Source organism: Drosophila teissieri, chromosome 2L (assembly GCF_016746235.2).
Source record: "Drosophila teissieri strain GT53w chromosome 2L, Prin_Dtei_1.1, whole genome shotgun sequence".
Taxonomy (NCBI): domain Eukaryota; kingdom Metazoa; phylum Arthropoda; class Insecta; order Diptera; family Drosophilidae; genus Drosophila; species Drosophila teissieri.
In genome coordinates this window covers 13145004-13164157 of record NC_053029.1, presented here as the reverse complement: position 1 = coordinate 13164157, position 19154 = coordinate 13145004, and the positions used below count along the sequence as shown (strand labels likewise).

At 41.9% G+C, this 19154-nt stretch overlaps 4 protein-coding genes across 6 annotated transcripts in view; 2 read left to right on the top strand and 2 right to left on the bottom strand.

The window, feature by feature from the left end:
- The window catches only part of LOC122615335 (protein bunched, class 1/class 3/D/E isoforms), a 36673-nt gene extending 26238 nt beyond the window's left edge, over positions 1-10435 (top strand). For 2 of the 3 annotated variants that reach the window (XM_043790381.1, XM_043790382.1), the window contains exon 3: positions 7676-10435. In XM_043790381.1, the coding sequence (XP_043646316.1) occupies positions 7676-8149 (474 nt within the window). In that variant the 3' untranslated portion in view covers positions 8150-10435. Of the gene's footprint in view, positions 1-4448; positions 5097-7675 lie in introns of those variants that run through there. The other variant, XM_043790383.1, reaches the window with a different exon arrangement.
- A 936-nt stretch (positions 10436-11371) lies between these two features.
- Positions 11372-12091, bottom strand: LOC122616489. The gene is made up of 4 exons (XM_043791993.1): positions 12026-12091; positions 11824-11976; positions 11589-11756; positions 11372-11536 (listed from the first exon to the last, which is right to left on the bottom strand). Exons 1-4 carry the CDS (start codon positions 12089-12091, stop codon positions 11372-11374), a joined length of 552 nt encoding a protein of 183 aa, XP_043647928.1.
- Positions 12092-13218: 1127 nt separating this feature from the next.
- LOC122622579 (solute carrier organic anion transporter family member 1A1) lies at positions 13219-16796 on the bottom strand. The gene is made up of 5 exons (XM_043801146.1): positions 16569-16796; positions 16297-16485; positions 15546-15702; positions 14161-15458; positions 13219-14097 (listed from the first exon to the last, which is right to left on the bottom strand). Exons 1-5 carry the CDS (start codon positions 16633-16635, stop codon positions 13340-13342), a joined length of 2469 nt encoding a protein of 822 aa, XP_043657081.1. The 5' UTR covers positions 16636-16796; the 3' UTR covers positions 13219-13339.
- A 322-nt stretch (positions 16797-17118) lies between these two features.
- LOC122626281 lies at positions 17119-19076 on the top strand. Its single transcript, XM_043806477.1, has 5 exons — positions 17119-17284; positions 17341-17446; positions 17507-17744; positions 17984-18598; positions 18730-19076. The coding sequence occupies exons 1-5, from the start codon at positions 17187-17189 to the stop codon at positions 18939-18941; spliced, it is 1269 nt and encodes a 422-aa protein (XP_043662412.1). The 5' UTR covers positions 17119-17186; the 3' UTR covers positions 18942-19076.
- The last annotated feature ends 78 nt before the right edge of the window (positions 19077-19154 follow it).

The following is a 19154-nucleotide window of genomic DNA, read 5'->3' as shown; positions in this document are numbered from 1 at the left end:
TGATGGACATATTGACAGACAGCTGCTTCGACTTTTAGTAGCCATTGCACACACAAATATACAAATATTTGAAAATGACCCATGTTTCAAGGTGTTCCCTTGGCCGCTCAACACAAATAAAAGCCGTTATCAGCCCAATAATAATAAAAAGAAAACGGAACTACCAAATGTTCTTATCAAAATATATAGGCAGGAAAGTGAGCTAATCGCAAACGAAACTTGTTCTAAGCGGACTCAACTCAAAGCGAATTCTTTGTTTTGATTTCTATTCGATTTTATTGTTACTCTGCTGCTGACGTATGGATGCCTGCTAAATGGCAAACAATTGAAATTCATTAAAAGCAAATCAAAAGCGAAAATTGTCCGAAGCATTCCCCAGTTGAAAAAGAAACTGAACCACTATCAACTTATCTGCTTATGCGTCTCCTTATCAGTTTGCCTTTTCGTCTGGCTAAACTGTGTGGCACGTCTTTATGTGCGACTCGTTTAATGTGTTTTCTTATCAGCCAACTCATCCCATTTCCCTGTTGCGTGATTCCAAGATCCAAAGGCAAATAGAACCAATATGTTCTAGTCTGCTCTTTAAAATCAGCAAAGTTTGTTTACCTCAAAAATTAGCCCCTCCAAGGCTGAAATCAAAAAAGATGTGTTAGAATAGTGAAATAGAATAGTTTCCTCATTTGCGTAGGCTTTTCGATTAGTTCAAAGATATATGTACACATATTTCTAAATGATTTATTTAAACTGGGCCACATATATGTAGTTCATACATATACCAAATAATTACCTATATATTTCAGACTGGCGCGTGTCTCGATGACTTTCAACCAAGTCGAAGGCACGTGGATAGAATAGTGGCAGGGGGGATCCTCCTTTTAAACTCTTCTCGCACAGAGTCTTATCAATTTGAACTGAGCCGTCAGTCAGTTGTAATTGTCTAATTGTATCTATTTGATACTGATACCGATGGACACACGCAGATGTTTTTTTCTTGTCAATATAAGGAAATCACTAATCAAAACGTATTCTGTCGATTGACCAAAGTAAGAAAGGGAATTTCTAAACGAGCTCAATAAATATTATTGCTGGAAGAATGAGATGTTGAGTGGGGAAAAACTATTTCAGTCAGTATATAGTGGATATGGCAATATCTGTGGATTTGATAATTACAATATATTTTTAAAACACAATGGTCATATATTTTTCCTTTTTCTACAAGAAAATCTTTTCAATTTATTGGCGGGCGCATGGAAACTTACCAATCAATTTGAATAAATTTTCCACTGATATCTTGAGCGTCTCCTCTTGAGACCAGAGACGAGACAAAAGGGCTCTTGAAGTATGAATTGTTACCTAAAATTTAATGTAAATAATAAACTGCTTATTGAATCTTCAGCGTTTTTCTCTCCTTACCCGTCGAAACGACTGAGTAGAGGAAAACACTTGTAAATTTCCACTGAGTCCGAGACTGCCTGTCGCTCCTATCCCCCTGGCCCCACCCACCGCCTTTCGCTTTCAAAGGTGCTTCGGCTACCACATTTGCTATGAATTGTGTGTTATGTCGGAGACTGATGGACGGCTCAGTGCACCTTTACCCCTTGCTCCAGCTTTTGCCTTTTATAGCCCTGTTTTGGTGAGGATTGCAGCTTAGACAGCCTGTCAAGGGGTTGTTGTAGGTTTGGTACGGCGATAACAGCCTATCTTATCATCACTTGGGTCTATGGAACCAATTAAAACTCGTTCAAATTGGCCTCAAAGTCCAGTCGAAACTATCTACAAAAACAATTGCCATTAAAGCAACGAATTTCCCACACGAAATCAACACTCTTCTCCCGTTGATCTCACAACTTAATGACACGCGCCGCTAAATGAATCAGATTTAATTGTGTTGCATGTCAGTTCAGCTCTTAATCTTCGTGTCATGCCAGACTGAGAACCAAAATAACAGATAGCGATATTTTGGGCTTGTAGATTAAAAGGTATATAGATAGATAGTTAAACAATCCCACGCCAAATCTTTAGGCTTCGAGATATATATATGTTTCCCCTATGTTGCCTAACTATTAGATATAATATTAAAGTATCGGCAATCTTTGTCTAAAACAACACACAAAACTACACCTACCCCTTTCAACAACGAATCAACAGCGGCCACACCCATCAAAACTCAGCATACACATACGAACACGTGTTGGGGGCGTGCGAAAATCAACAACGAAGTCAACAACAGAGAAATGCTGTAATTTTCCACACGCTCTTTAATTTTTAATTCCTCGGACTTTTCAAATATTTTATAACTTTTCCGCATGTGTGCAAATGTTTATATTATGAGTGTAAGTTTGGGGGGTGGGCGTGTTGATGAGTGCCTCGGCACACCCCCCTCTTTATCATCACCCTACTTTGGGATGGAATCAGGCTGTTACAAAACATTTCGACTTGTTATTGTTGCTCGCTCGCTCTATCGTGGATTGCCTCCTGCTCGGACCTCCCCCTCCCGGCTGCGATTCAATTTTTATTGATTGCCAGACGCGGCGACGATTTCGAAATTTTCATTTGTTGATTCAAAACACATATACAGAAACAAAGAATAGGCATTGTTTTTGTTGTGGATTTAGTGTGCAATATATGTATGTGTCACTTTAATGAATATTGTTTACACACACAGTCGTCAACAAAGTGCATGCAAAATCTGTGTGATCATAGAAGCTGTTGGAACCGCCATAAGCCAGCAGTGTAGGAAAGTTTTCTGAATGGCTCTTAGAATTTTTCAAATGGCTTGCAAAGATAGACGATTCCTCGTCTTTGCATCGACTTATCTATCGCATTCAATGATAACAATGATAAGCAAGACCTGGTTATCTCTAAGTTAGTAATACTTCTTGATAACATAGCAAACCGTGGTATATGTTGCCAAGTTAGTAGGGCAGGTAGAGATTCTTGCATGCAACTTTTAAATACTTGTGACGGAATTGTTGGGTTTTTATATTTCCCATCCGGAATTGGTTTTCTCCATTAAGGCAATTAGAGCCCCTTAAGTTCCTTAAAAAAAACAAACTAAAACACACGCCCCTTTTACTCAGCACTCGCAGCTTCCGAGAGCGCCCTTCACCACCCCACATCAACCCACAAATGCGACACCACCCCACCCATGACGATCCCAACTTTATCCCATCTACGCAGTTTGTGTAGCAATTAAGGAACTTCTCTTCCTACCCACCTACCATTGTTGACTTATTATTTTACCGCATGCCATTTGTTTATTTAAATGTGCATTTAATTGCTGTTTTCTCCGCCGGCGACTACTAAAAATATTGTCTTCTTTTATTTTTCTTTTACAATTTTTAACGCGGATGTTTGTTTCGGTTTTTGTTCAACAATTTGTTGTTGATGCGTCGAGCTTTTCGTTTGTTCCTATATAGATTGAAATCTATATGGCATGTATGGATTGACAGAAAACGCTTCCTTCAGCATGCGCGTGAAATCGATACGTTCCGTTCACGTTCTGCTCGTTTATATTATGTATTATACATTTCGTTCTGCGGGCTCTTCAGTTAATTCAATGCAATTTTCGAAGCCCTTGAATTCCCGTTCCAAGTTTGTCATTGTCATTGGTATTATATTTTATTCGAAGACTTTAACCCACATACCATATTTTTTTTTTTTTGGATCAAACATCTATGGTTTACTTTATACACTTAAGCATTTTTAATGGCTATCCCTACAAATGCGCCTTTAAATTATGAAAAATATTAAATTTTGTCAAGGAATTTTGTTTATTGTTGACTCCAATCGACTTAATTCGGTTAGTTGGAAAACGCAATGCGCAAAAGGTAAGAAAACCCACCCCACATACACACATAATTCCCAGAGAAATGCCGTAGTAATCGAAAACCACCGCGTGGCAAGCGGAAAAGTATCTACAAGAACGTCCAACCAAAAAATAAATAAAATAAATACAAAAAAATAAGAAAATAAAAGAGCGAGCGGCGGAGCTGGTGAGCGAGAGATAAACAAAAGTGTCATAAAGTTTTTGCGTCGTAGTGACTGGAAAAAACATATGTATTTATTTCTTAAATAACAGAACGAAAAAAACCGGCTGGCTGTTTGGGAATTCAGTCAAACATTTTGGCAAATGAGCGGCAGCAAAGATAAATAAATACGTAAATACATATATGTGGATTGAATAAATAGTGGCAGTCTTTGTAAATTGATGAGAAAACACGCGTCAAAACAAACAGAGAGTATCTGAGTATCTGAGTAACTTTGTATCTGGCAAATGCTGATGGATATACCCATAGTCGGGTGGTCAGATACAGATACACAAGAGAGTCGCAGAGAGCGCGATTGGCGATGGAGAGCACTGCGCAATGAGAGAGAGCGCTCTCTTTCACTCAAAAGGCACTGCCATTTCATATAAAATCCGCACTAATTGCACGCAGACGTTCAGTCGCCAGTACAACTTGCTACACACCACATCGCCAACAAATATAGCTGGCACCAGTTTTAATATATATAACAAAAGCAAATAAAAGAAAAAAAACAATTACTTTTTATACCAACCAAAAAAAAAATTCAGAAAAGCCAACCAGAGACTCGTGAATTACATTAATTCGTTACAAGCAGACGCAAAACGCTCAAATCGCAGTAAATTCAATCGAGAAAAGCTCGAAAATATCAGAAAAGCTCTGCGCCGGTCTCGTAAATCTCACAGAAAGCTGAACAGCAAACTCAGTTATTGCTAAACTTTTGCCATACAAACACACAGCGCCGACAGCGAAAAACGCAAGAAAAGAAGTGAAAATACACAAAGTACACAAATTACAATATAAAACCCAACTGTGATCCAAACTGAAACTGATACATAAAAATATACTTGAAAAGTGCAAGAGTGGGAGAAGAAAGTCTCCGTGAAAAAGAAAGCAAGAAACCAAAAATTATTGATACACACAACCACACAACCCCGTGAAAATCCAAATCCAAACCCAAAGCCAAATATGATGGGCACAATGTCGCTGCGCCAGCCAGAGAATTGGCTATACGAGATCTGGCAGAAGGGCTACGACAGCCCCTGCTATGTGATGGTGCCCAATGCAAAAGTATGTATACCTCGCAGAAGCCTCTTCCACCTCCTCCCCTTGCCCCCCTTTCCCCTTCACGAAACAAAAAAGAACCCCATTTACCTTGACTAGATGCACTTCTATCGATTTTCCTTCGTTTTTCGTCGCATTTCGTGAGGCTGCGCGATTTTCTGGCGACTTTTCAATGTCGTCAAAAAGGCAACCGAAAATAACAAAAAAAAAAAAAAGAAACAAAAAGCAAAAAACGAAAAACCACCGTACTTGTGCCTGTCACTTGTCAATTTATTTTCGCTGATAAATTACTCCGCGCTAAGTGCAAAAAATGAGACACCACTTCCTTTGATTTGAGCAAAAAACAAAAAAAAGAGGAAAAAGCAGGGAGCCGAGTCCTTTGTTCTGGGCAACAAAGGCTCTTGTAATTTCTACCTAAGGATCTCCGACAAGTGTACAAAATGGAAAAAAGAAACCTCAACCTCAATGCGCCATGTCCGCCATGTTTGTTTGAGAAATGCAACCGAAAACCGAAACCAAAACCGAAAAAAACCAAGAAAACCAAAACTGAGAACTGCAGGAGACGGCGGAGACTTGGAGAGCAGAGACAGAGACAGAGGCAGAGATGATACCTCTGGAGAAGCGCGTGACCTGACCCCAGCAGGAGAACCCAACCCGCTTTTCCGCCTAGAAGTCTCTATCTCTCTCTCCCTCTCTCCTATTCTCAGCTCGAGTGTGTGTATCTTTCCCCGAGTGTGTATAATTAGCATTTATTTTCATTTTCCCTTACCTGAATCACAGATAACCCGTCGTACGCTTATCTACTTCGATTTTTATCATAAACCCCTCGAGATGGTGCAAAAAGCTGATAGAATGCTAGAAACGCTTTACACACCTGCCTTGATTTCTGAACCATTTACTCGCTTTTGGCCCTCCCTTATATACATTTATATATTTCTCATATATGTACATATATATGTATTTTTGCACCTCATTGTTAACAAGTCGAAGCGGTATGAACCGGTTTGCATTTGTTCAAAGCGGCTGCTAATGTGGTTGTTTTTTGAGTCGACTTTTATCAAATCTGTTTTCCCCCGTTGACTTCTAATTTTGGTAATTTTTGCACTTATTGATCGGTCAAGCGCGGGATCTAAAAATACAACATGGTATTTTTATAAACATTATTTATTGGCTTGCCCCTCGAAACAGCCGAAAAGCGAAAAACGTGCAAAATATGATTTCTCTTGCGATTGCTTTTGGCACCGCTGCCAGAACATGCGACTTTTCGATGGCTTTCCATGCCTCATGCTCATGCCTTTTCGATATACATTTGTACTTTATATCGTATAGAATGTGTAGTATGACTAATGACTAATGAGAGCAGAGGACGTACGAAATACGAAATACGCGGCGTACGGCGTGGTTCAGAGTTCTTTAATTAATGTGATATTTATTTTAAACATTTTTATCGGCTTGCCAACGATTTTCTCATAATGACGTGCACGTTTACTTAATACGTTTTTAATGTATTCCGAAACCCCATATCCTTTTGCTGATTTTGTGGGCTTTTTCTTTGTGCGATTTTTACTTTCAACTTTTAGTTGTTGCATTGCCTGAGAAAACCAGGCCACAGCAACAAGAAAATGTTGAAAGAAATTGTTGAAAGTGAAGACGACGACGAAAGCACTCGAGCTGTGACTATTTATAGAGATCGCAGTGGAGAGTCGAGAAAGAAAAAATAAAGAAAGAAAACTCTTTCGTGAAACGGAACTGCCGCAGGCAACATTTTCCTCCCCAAAATCAGCAGCCTGCCTTTTTTTTCGGTCTGTTGACATTTCACATTGTACATGGGAAAAATCACCTGAACACGTGCCACTAAATGCATAGAAAACGAACGATTATTCTATTCGACTGCGCTGCACGCGTTTTCCTTTCGACGTTCGCTTTTCGGCCTGCCTCTTTAATGGGCTTATTAAATTTTCACAAGTTGCATGGCCAGCCAGGTGAGGCAGGTGAGCCGTGGATGTTGTGTGCCGATTCGGTTTTGTTTCGGTCTCGATGACGTGTTCTGTTCTGCGGCTGTGGCATTGACAATGACACGAAAGCATTTGATTCTTCGGCGAGCCATTTACATTTGCATTTACACAGCCAATAAAGCAAATATACAACGCGAACACGCCACATTGGGCAAACATTCGCCACGTTGCTGGCACAAAATGTGATTTATGAATGGCCCCACACATTTGTTGGTCTTTCGTGAATCTCAGCAATGAGTCAGACCCTTACGCTCTTTTGAGATTGGCAACAGGATGTAAGTTGAGCTAAGCCAACATCATGCCACTGCTAATCTGCGGCGTAAATATTTAAAATTGCAGTGCTTACTACTTACTTTACAAAGGGTACACTGAGTGGGATGTAAACCGCAGATACTGCCAGCTCAGATACCCACAAAGCGTCTTAAAACTGTGATAAAAAAGTGATATATACAAATATCATCATGAAGATATTCCCATTTGCGATATTGCGATGTAAAATGTTAGTCTTAGCAAACTCCCTTTATTTAACATCATACTTATGAAACCTTTCTCCTCTCTGTACTCTTCCAGGATCTGGTCAAGTCGCATCTCATGATAGCGGTGCGCGAGGAGGTGGAAGTGCTGAAGGAGCGCATCTCCGAGCTGATGGACAAGATCAACAAGCTGGAGCTCGAGAACAACATTCTCAAGTCGAACATCCCGCAGGAGACGCTGCAGCAGCTGCAGATGCAGCTCCAGATCGCCGCCCCGCCGGCCACGCCCGCCATTCAAGCGGCACCGGCGGTACAGAGTGCCGTTGCCCCGGCTGCCGCTGGTCAGGCAGTTCAGCAGCAGGCCGCTGGAGCGGTTGCGGTAGCGGTGGCGGTAACGGGCGTGGCCACCAGTCCAGCGTCCGCGGTGGTACCCACGAGCATTCCCAACGGCAGCGCCGAGAACGGCAGCAGTGCAGTCGAGTCAGCGGTATCGGTGGAGCAGCAGGTGCAGCAGGTGACGTCAGCAGCGGCGGCAGCAGCGGCAGTCACAGCCAACGGTCCCATGTCCTAAGCTGTTGCTGCTGTGGCCCGAAACACAGTGTTTGTTTTTTTAAGGCGCCCACGCACACGCACCGCAGCGAGGCGAGGCGTGGCGTGGGGGGAAATGAACGTTTTTAAGAATGAAAACCGTAATGTTAACTCAGCCGCAGTCTCTTTCTAAGCCGAAGGAGGCGGGGCCGAGGAGAGCAGCGAAAGTATTAGGCCAATAACAACAAGCAACAAGCAACGAACAGCAACAGTAACAGCAGCACCAACATGTTATGCTCGTGTTAGGTGTGTGTTAGGTAGACTAACCGGCGGTTAAGGACTGTTCTGTTGTTGCTGGCTGTTAATCTGCTGCAGCCGCCGTTTTGTTAATTTCTCGATTGTGATATTTGTTTAACACACATACAGACCATACACACACTCACACGCATTTCCACACACATCCATACGAAATACACACACACAACCACACAGATAGACTGCACGCTAACAGCGGCTGCGGCTGGCGCTGTTAACGTCCGCTGTTAACTCGAAGCGAGTATAGGAGTTCTTTTTAAATGGCGCGCTGCTGCGCCTCCACTTTTTGTTTAATACTTTTTATTTTTGTTTACCCGTTTGTTTCCACGTTGTTAACGCTACGAATAAAAAAAAAAAACATAAGAATCATAAACAAACACACCCAGAACACCACACACAACCACTCAGTAAGCTGGCTGCAAAATAATACTTGACGAAAGTAAAGTTTTTGGCCAACGGAGAGAAACAGCAGCAGAAATACAAATGCAAATCGATAAAGTGTTCTAGAGTGCCAGGGAAAACACAAAGAAAAAGAAAAAAAGGGACAGAAGGGAAATTAAATGAAATAATATGTGATAATTTGCATTGTGCAGTCAGAGACATAAGATGTAAATTGTAAAAAAACAAAAGTAAACCCGAGAAGCAAAGGACAGGAAAGTAGGATTCAAATTTCCAAACATTCAACATTGATCGATAAATACAAATACAAATACAATTTAGTGAAACAAGAAAAGGCCAGCTGCTATTTTTATAATTTACCTTTAATTCCAACTTTTATTGTAAAAATACAAGAGAAAATATTAACTACACCATAAATATGAATATGTTTCAAATTAAACAATGCGATAACAAAACAAGTAGTAAATTATAGTAATTCTAGCATATTCTCAAGCTATATTTAAAAGATTGTATAGCTATTCACAAAAAAAGAAAAACAAAAAACAGAAAAGAAAGGAAACAACAGCCAAACAAAATGAAAGCTTATCAAAATTGTTTGTTAAACTTTTAAACTATCTGCAAACGAAAAACCCAAAAATATCTGTAAATATTGTGTAAAACTAATAACTATATTTGAGAACAAACTTCAAAAGTCACGACGATGAAGATACATTGCAAAAAGAAAATGAAAACACACAAAATCAACAAGATGAAAAGCTAAAATTGTAAGATGAAGACAAACTCGTCCTATTTTTGTTATAATTATTTAGTCGATAATTTTGCATTACTCTTAGTTTGAAAAGTCCTTAATGTTTATGCGAAATCTGTTATAGGATTTTCCACACATTATCTCTTTCGTTTCACACCCCGCACTCTTAGACCGACAAACCCAAACCCAAACCCACAAGATAAACCACGAAAAGATGCTGAACTGCTGCAGCCATGAGATGGAAGTGTGAGTAACTAAAAGGGCCAAGCTCCAAAGGGGTCTCCCGCCTCCCAGAGTTGGCCCAGTCCGAAGTTGGCCGCCCTGTAGACGCCGAGTTTTGCCATGCCCAAGTGCACTCACTCGTTTGGGGCAGGGCGTAGGATCCTGCCCCAGAGAACACAAACTGCAGCCTGCGGAGACTCAAATTGTCTAAGGCTAGCGTGGATTAAACAAGGAAATGAACATCCAAAATGAAAACGCATTCAAATGTGAAGAGAAACCAAAAATAATACTCCAACTCAAGTGCCGAAAACTAGCTGTCTACAGGGCAAACAAACCAATGGATGGACAGATCAGATAGACGGACAGACGGACGGACAGACTAAGGTCATCCCCCGAACACACAGTAATTCTGTTGAAAGTATTTCCCTTTATGATTTTTGTATTTAATTCAAAGAACCATCTTCATGCGTTTCATGTTTAGTTCTTCTCCTTTGAGTTTTACGACCTAAGTCTCTTTTTAAGCTAACTATTAATTTATTAATTAGTTTGTAAGCGCAAAAATAATTAAAATAAATCTAAACGAAATAACTGCAAACAACCTATATTAAAATAAAGGAAAAAATAAAATTATACTGAAAACCAAAATACTCCTATCTCGTACTTTTTTCTTAAAACCGAATTTGGGAATGGGGAAAATGCGTGCAGTTTACAGCAAAACGTGGCTGAAAGGATCTTTAAAGGATAATTACAGAAATTTCTAATGGAATCAGATGAATATTATATTGGTCTATTAATTGCTATAGCTAAGTATTCTTCACATATAAATGTTATAAGCGGACTTCTTCGAATCATCTGAGAAAACACAAATTGAAGTACTTAAAAAGTTGTTTAAAAATTAAAAAAAATGAAGTTACTGTAAAGGGAAAACTCAAAGTAACGAAAACTGCACGTTTTCACGATAGTTAAAATATACCTAATATATTTGATATAACTAAACGCTTTTGAACCACATTTCGCCCAAAAGTATGCAATCCTTATATATATTCAATTTAAATGAAACCCTTTTGTTAGGCTACTCAAGTACCGCTGTTATTTTTTTTCGCAGTTGACGCAGTTTCATGCAATGTTAATGATCAGCAGAATCAATCTGTTTTGGAGCATTTTAAGGATCCAGCTGTAGTCTTTTCTTTTTTCCGACAACTGACGGGACATGAAACAGTCTTGTGGTCTTCTTGTGGCAAGAAGATGTGGTTACCATGAAAACTAGAAACAAACAAAATATCTAGACGATTTATTTTAATAGCCGTATGAACTACTCGATCTTAGTTCGAAAGTTTAGATTAGACATGCAGATTCCAGAGACTTAGACGCAGCGCAAGTTTATTTCCTGATGTTTGTCTCCGCACAAAACTGTTACAACCAGACTTTGGAAAATTTGTTATAGTTTTTTATATATTGTTTGATTTCTTGGCCAATAACATCGCACTCCCACTAACGGAGTAATGGCTATCTGATAGTCGAGGAAATTTAAGAATTTTACAAAGATCCACATCCAACACTCAATTATATTTAAATACATTCTTAATTAAAATCTTCCTTTATATTAAGATAGAACTTAGTTATAGCTCGATCAATGTCGTAGGCTATCCAATGCGCTTCAATCATATAATTTCCCTCCGGAACCGGCAGTATTTTGGTGACCTTATTATTTATACTATGATACGGCAACTCCATCACAATATCATGCTGAAATAAATGTAATATGAATATTTACTTTAATAACTTCGTGGATACCTACGTTAAAGGGACACGTGTGGTTCACGTTGGAATAATCTTTAATAAAATTGTAAAAATAAAGGACAACCGGATGGGGTTTCGACGATTTTAGAAATCGGCACGCGTCGAAAGTCATATTGTAGAGAAATGGCCTATAGCCATTTAAACGTTTATAGACACCAAAACGCACCTGAATTGAAAAATGATACCTTATTATAATCGCTTCATTATAAATATATACATTTAACTCAATATACCTTAACTTTGGTTATGGGATATAGGATTTTAACTTTAATGGAAACATATTTGTAAGATCGGTTTACGGATTTCAGAAAACAATTTTCAAACACCGCAATGTCCTTATCCAGAGATTCGCACTGCACGTTTGAAAATTCCACTAAGGAATAAACCTAAAAGTAGCTTTTTAATGATGTTCTTTTTCTAAAAACCATTGGTTACCTCTGTGAAATAATATGCACACCACATCATCAGAAAGACGACGAACAAATTCATCTTGATTGCCATTATATCAAATAATGCAATTATAATTAGAATAATGCTCTTATACACAGCACAAAAGCTTATCTTTTCTAAATAATTCTATGTATTTGTAGCTCCTTGTTTCGTTTTTAAGTAAAATATGATGGACTTTGAACTCGAACTATTCGGTTTTATTCTTCACATTGCCAGCCTATAAACTTTATACCGAAATAGTTCAATTTTATAAATTTCGTTGTTACATCCGCGACTAATTCAGCATAAAGGAGAGAAAACTACGGAGGAAAATCAGAGAGTGCTGGTGGTTATTATATATTTAAAACCGTTTCAGTAAAAACCATCAATTAAAAAAGATTATTCAATATCTATTCGATCTTTTCGAATAGACAAATACTGTCATTTAAATTATTCTATAAATTACGTAAATTGTTTTAACTACGCTGCTTTTATATATATAGATATATATATTCAGATGGGTCTTTCAACATATTTTAAAACATATATGTGAAAAGCTTTTTTTTGCGTGATTGAGATAGACAGAAAGCATATCCACGCAGGCAAACTAAAAGTAAAATGGTCTGCTGCAAGTTCTTGTGGTTATGGATCCTCTGGAGAGGAGGAGCAGTAGTGTCCCACTGGAAGTAGTTTCGGTTCGGGCTCGTATCCACAAAGTACGTCTATGAATACTTCAAGTGTTGACAATTGCATTTGGACACGGTCTCTAAACCACAAGCCAAATAGAATTACACAGAACAAGTTCTCCACATGAACGAATAAACCAAACATCCGTTTAATTGGTTGTCTATTATCGGTGGACAATGCCGTGCATAACTAATGAACAATATCTAGTGTTTATAATGTATTTGTTTTTATACTATTTTGTATTTGTTATTATACATAATGCTAGCAGGGAATATTATTATTATATATTCTTGACTATAAAAGTTACAAGCATAATACTTGGGATCATTTCAAGGAACATTGATGACGACTTTAATCTGTCACTTGACCGGAGACTGGATGTCTGGGGCTCTGTGAACCAATTAGCTACATTAAAGAAGATCCTTCAAAACCTGATCTCCAGAAACTGCATCGAACTTAATATTGGTTAATAATATAAACCAACCTCTGCTTAACATTCAACAATGATATTATTTGCTTTTTGAATGAAATGAAGAATAACTTTATTTGTTCAAATGATTGGTATTGGCACATTGGATCGATCTTAACTTTACGAATGTATAAAAACAGATTAGAATACTTAGGTGTGGCCCCTCAGAAGTCCGTTTCGGGGCTTTGTGGCCTCGGACTGTCATGGTTTGGGTGGAAGTCTGTGGCGATTGGAGGGACTTCCGTTTGAGCCTGGCGTTGCACCTGTGGAAGCACAGCTTGAACCTGCGGTTGGGTGACCACCACATCGTCGGTGTCTACAGTGTCTTGACCCCTGTCCGCCTCCTGCTTGGGAGGATTGAAGGACTTTAGGTTGCCCAACTGGCTGCGAACGTCGGACTCGGAGAGCAGATGCAATGGTACGTTTGCAGGGACGGCCAAACGCTTGGGACTGGTGCTACCGTCAGTTGGCTTGCGTCTGTCTGGTGGGAAGACCACTTGTGCATAGGTGACTCCACTCTCACTGGGCTCCACAATGCTCTGTGCTCCACCCGACGAAGTAGTCACCGAACTGGGATTCCGGAATACCGCCGTCTCTATCCGTGGTTCTGGAGCGGCATCCCTGCGTTGCATGGGCGAGGAGGTGGTGGTGGTGGTCACTGGACTTCCTCCACGAGGAGCACTGGGCGATGTAGTCGTATCCTCATGCGGAATTGGGGCGTACAGAGACGGTGTGTAGTTGTTATCCGTCACCTTGCAGTTGTAGAGATTGAGTCCTTTGGCGAATATGTAGACGAGTATGTCGAAAAGCACACTGGCCAGGATCAATGAGGCAGTGAGAATGTCCAGGATGTTGCCGTGCTTCGGCGTTTCTCGCAGCAGACAGCGCTCGTAGTTGGGCGCCCAGTAAACGCAGGTCGTACCTAATCAGAGAAAGTTAATCTATATTAGATTCTATTTAACAGCAACCTAATAATTGCACTTACGGGTGACAATGTCGTAGCTGAGATGCACCGGAATATAGGCGAAGAGGCCCACGATCATCAGTTCAAAGGCCAGGGCCAAGGACTTGTCCTGTGGCAGGACAGCCCGCAGGGTGATCAACGTCTTTCCAACGGCCCCGATGCCCATCAGAAAGGCCACCGAAATGCTCATGATTTGGAAGATGATGATGGCACTCTGGCAGCTGTCCGCGCTGCAAGCTCCCGCGGTGGCCCTCATCTGACCGGTGGAATTCAGGGACTGATCCCCGCTGCAGCTGCAGCCCTCGTACAACTCAAAGCTATTGATGGTGGTCTGTTTGGTGCAGCCCGCGTAGCAGGGCGAGAAGTAGGTGACGGCACTGTTCTCCGGACAGACGGGCATGAAGGCGGTGGGCGTGCACAGGCACTGGCTGGAGCAATAGGGCTGCTTCAGCTTACCACCCTCCACACCGGCAATGGCGCCCACGTCGCACTGGACAAAGACCAGGCCGACGAAAATCGCCACCAGGTGGATACTGAGGCCTATGTTGATACCCGTGATTTTGCGGGCGGATAACTGAGCCTTCGAGATGATCAGGCCACTAATCAGCATGCCCACCGCCATTACTGGCGGCTTGAGGAAGTAGGAAACGAAGGCCGATCTCCACTCCGCCGCCAAGCCATCCTGTTCGTTGTAGGGCAAGAAGAACCTGCTCTGCAGATAGCTCTCCTCCTGGAGGCCGTAGTTCACGAGTGCACTCTGCACGCACATGATGCTCAACAGATTGAACATCAGCAGGCGGTTATTGAAGAGCCTCTTCAGCGATGGCCAGAAGTCTGAGTCATCCATGTAGGTTGAGAACTGGCTGCCAAAGTTGCGCATGGTCGACTGCTCGATGATCCTCTGGGCCGCCTGGTGAATAACCGTCTTTGGCAGCCGTTTGGGAAACAGTCCCAGGAGCACAGCGCCCACGAAAATGAGGGGTGCCAGTACCACCCAACCGAGCCACCAACCCACATGGGTGAGGCCCACTCCAAGCACCAGGAAGGATCCCGCCTGCTGGCCAAAGACGCGCGCACCCAGAGCAGCACCAATCACCGCCGGACTATCGTGGGACAGGGAGTTGTCGTCGATGTAGCTGACCCCCAGCGTATAGTAGGCTAGTCCTCCCATTCCCAGGGCCAGCTGAAGGACGAAGAGCATCGCGAGGGTGAGGCTGCTGCTCTGGGCCTCGGTGAGTGTGAGTTTCTGGAACTGTGCCAAGGATGTGGCGCACATATTGGCATCCAGCAGAGCATCCTTCGCCTTGCTGCCATCGGCACTGAAAGAAAGTTGTGAGCAAGAGTTATTTGTTAAAGGCATAATTCAGAAAGCAAATGCTTATTAAGTAAATGTATCAGTTACTCACAAGTTCATGATGGAGGGAATCACAGCGACCACACAGGTGACTGCCTGCAGCATCAGCGTTCCCACCAGCCACTTGATGGGATGATAGACGTCCGCCCAGTAGGCGAAGGCCAGCGCAAAGACCGCCTGGAACAGTCCACTGGCCACCAGCAGCCAATCTATATTTTTCATACAATAAATTGTTAGTAACACCCTTTGTGAGATATGACGTATGAGTAACGCGACAGTGAAAAAAGTTATTATATACGTAAGAAAGCCACTTTCATCGAGGTAAAAGCCACTTCCGCTTGAGTTCTTTTTTGTGTCCATTTGCAAAAACATACAAAAAATGTATTACGCGGCAATTTGTACTACCATAACGTACTGCTTATCTACCAAATCGATGACGAATAAATACTACCAGCCCCATTCTTCAAACTGTGTACAAAGGTAAGCCTGAGTAGTTTGGCTATAATAAAATAGGATTGTTGATTTCCTTTGAAAAATATACATAAATAATATACATAATTAAATGGAAAATTGTATTGTTTTTAATATTCAGTTATGGACTATATGCCTCTTAATTAAACAAAATTATGGAAGCCAGTGGGAAATAGAGAGCACCCCAGCTCCCAGACACTGGCAATCGTCAAGAATATCGCAAAACTGATAAGATAACTGAAATCTTCACATAGAACCGGGCCAACACCTCAATTATCTTTGCCTGGTCGGGTTAGCATTTTCCCATTTTTGCGATAATGCCGCTTACTCACCCACTAACAGTGGATTCCAGCCGAACTGAAAGGAAGCCTGCTTGGCCGACACGCGGAAGTAGGACTCGCAGGCGCCCTGCAGGGTTCCCGAGATGGCCAGGACCAGGATGAAGGTGCGCAGCCTGGCATACTTCTGGCAGCCGGGGCCGCGGCACCAGCCCAGGCCCTTGATGCCACAGTCGACGCTGTCTGGTGGGGGGTAGAAATTGTATATCAATTATACGTAATCGGGAGTTCGAAAAATCGGAAATTCGGGGATTTGGGTCACCCACCATCGGGTATGTTGTTGGCATTGACCGCTATCTGCGATAAATCGGAGTTGCGCGTATTTTGCGCCATATTCGTATTCGATTTCGATTCGTTTGTGTTCACTACACTTCAATTCACTCGCTTCTTCTATTGCCTATTGATTACATTAGTCAGTTAATCAGTTAGTCAGTGGCAATGGCACGTTGGCATCTTAGCCGCGTTAGGACCGCACTAACGTCTATTCGAAAAGAGGAACGGGAGCAAACTGAGGAGCCGCACCTGGCCAGAACCGATTGCCTCTCTTTCCGACGTTGGTTTGATAAGCCCGTTCTTATCTTATCATATTTTTGGACTTTGTTGTTTTGTTCTTCAATGCAACTTTATTGCCGTCGCTTACGCATAATTACGGATCGTGGGCAACATGTGGAAGCAACAAGTGTCTAAACAGAGCTAGTTGAATAAGATCGTAATTAAAATGTAACTAGTGGACTTAGAACAACTGTTACCAATATATAGTATCCAAAGACTTATAAAGCATTTATTGATTTATTAAGCCTTATAATATCACATCAGCAAGCCAGATCTGTAATTCAAATATCTATTATTCAAATATAAGTAATCTGAGCTCCTGAAAAGTCAAGATGTATTTCTTCGCAAGTCTTTTGTTCATAATTCCCATCTCCTCCTTTGCAGCGGTGGTGACTAGTTCACCACCGGTTTTGGTCTGGGGAGTTGATACGTAAGTTTAAGCAATCAAAAATATATGTAATTTACCATAAGGGCTCCTTTTTACAGCCCTAAAGCCAGCAGCATTTTTCGGCCTGTGAAAACGGCACAGTTTCAAGAGATAATACGAAATCTGCAGGCGAATAATATGATAATCATCTACTTGGCCTCGGAGGTAGCTCACAACTCGCATATTTAAGAGCATTCTTGTTGATAAAATATCTTTCTAATTAAGCTAGCGGCCAAGGATATAAACTGCGACGTGTGCTTTCCCTACCTCAGCAAGATCCAGCCCATGAACTTCTACAGCCAGGTGGAGGAGCCTCTAAAGGCCGTGGAACAGGTGGCTGCGATTATTTGGCACACCCCCCAGGTCGAAGAAATGGGCAGCTTGGAGGCGGAAATGGAGCTGTCGTGCCAAAAAGGGCAGATACACGCCTTCAGATTCAACGACCGCAATTTGCTAGCTCACGGTAGGTTAAAGATTTACAATTGTTGAATAATTAATGATCAAAAATTACTGTTTAGTATAAAAAGAAAGAAGTATAAATAGCTTTATTTTACGTAACATAATCCCATTTATTATATACATATGCATATAAATACATATAATAAGGAATATTTACTGATTTCTTGAAATTATTAAGACGGTGAGCTATAAAAATTTTACTACTTGGCCGCTGTATTTATAAAATGAAATTGATTATTTCAGACGCTGCAATGGCGGTGGCAACCTATCAGTTCACGGACTGCCCGGTGGTGCATGTGTACACCGCTTACACGGAGGAGGACAAAGCGCTCCGGCGTCGCACATCCCACAAGACCAAAGCCATGCCCATTAGATCGGAGGCATCGAAGAATACCGATGGAATGCCGAGCGTCTCTGATATCGGGCCGCAGCTGGTCAACTACAGCCAGGCTGATAACATAACCGTGCTGCGCCACGAAATGGTCATCCTCACCTTTCGAAACATCCTGTTGGCCACCAAGAAGCGCCCCTCCGTGTTCTCCCCCTTCAACCGAACGAACGTGCAGCTCACCCCGGGCAGTGAGGTGGTGCAGGTGGGCCTGCTCAATGGCCTGGACATTTTCGGTGGCATCGTGTTGGTGCTGGACACAGAAGACGGTCCGCTGGTCATGGAGCTGGTGCCATCGCAGGGCAATTGGTACCTGACGCGCATAATCTTCAGGAACAACACCCACCATCCACGCGATCTCTACTTCTTCGGCTTCCAGTTCAGTTTTTGCTGCACGGACATCACAGTGTATTCTCCGGCGGCGGGGCGACTTAGTTTCTTCGACTTTCACCTGGATATCCTTTGGCAAGGTGAGTGATCTTTGTCAAAACAACTAAGAAATTGGGCAAAGTTACCAGAACATAAGATATTGCATACGTTTCGGCGATCGTTTAGAATGTCGACTTAGGAGGTCTTCTCAACCATTTTATATTGATTTCAGATAAGGGCACTGGCTTGGACCTGGAATACGACGTGAAGCCGTGCTGGGACTGTAATATACTAATGACTCCGACCCTGACGCAGACCATCTTCGTGGTGCTGATCATCTTGGCGGTGTTCTGGGGTGGGATGGCAATGCTACTTTCGATCGGCCGCAACCACATGCTGCAAAACGCCAACGATCCTGACCTGCACATCAAGACGGACACCTAGGCGATGCGCAACTGTGGTGGCGACCCTCGCCCACGCTCTTTGATGCACATGCGGCACAGTACACACACATTCCACACACCACTCTACACATTCTGCTAATTCACTTGCTTACAATTCTAATCGCTTGGGGTTGCGGCTGGGGGAGGGGCATGGGCAGGGGTTTAGAGATCGTAATAATAATGTCATTGTCGCGTTTCTCTATTGTCTGTTTTG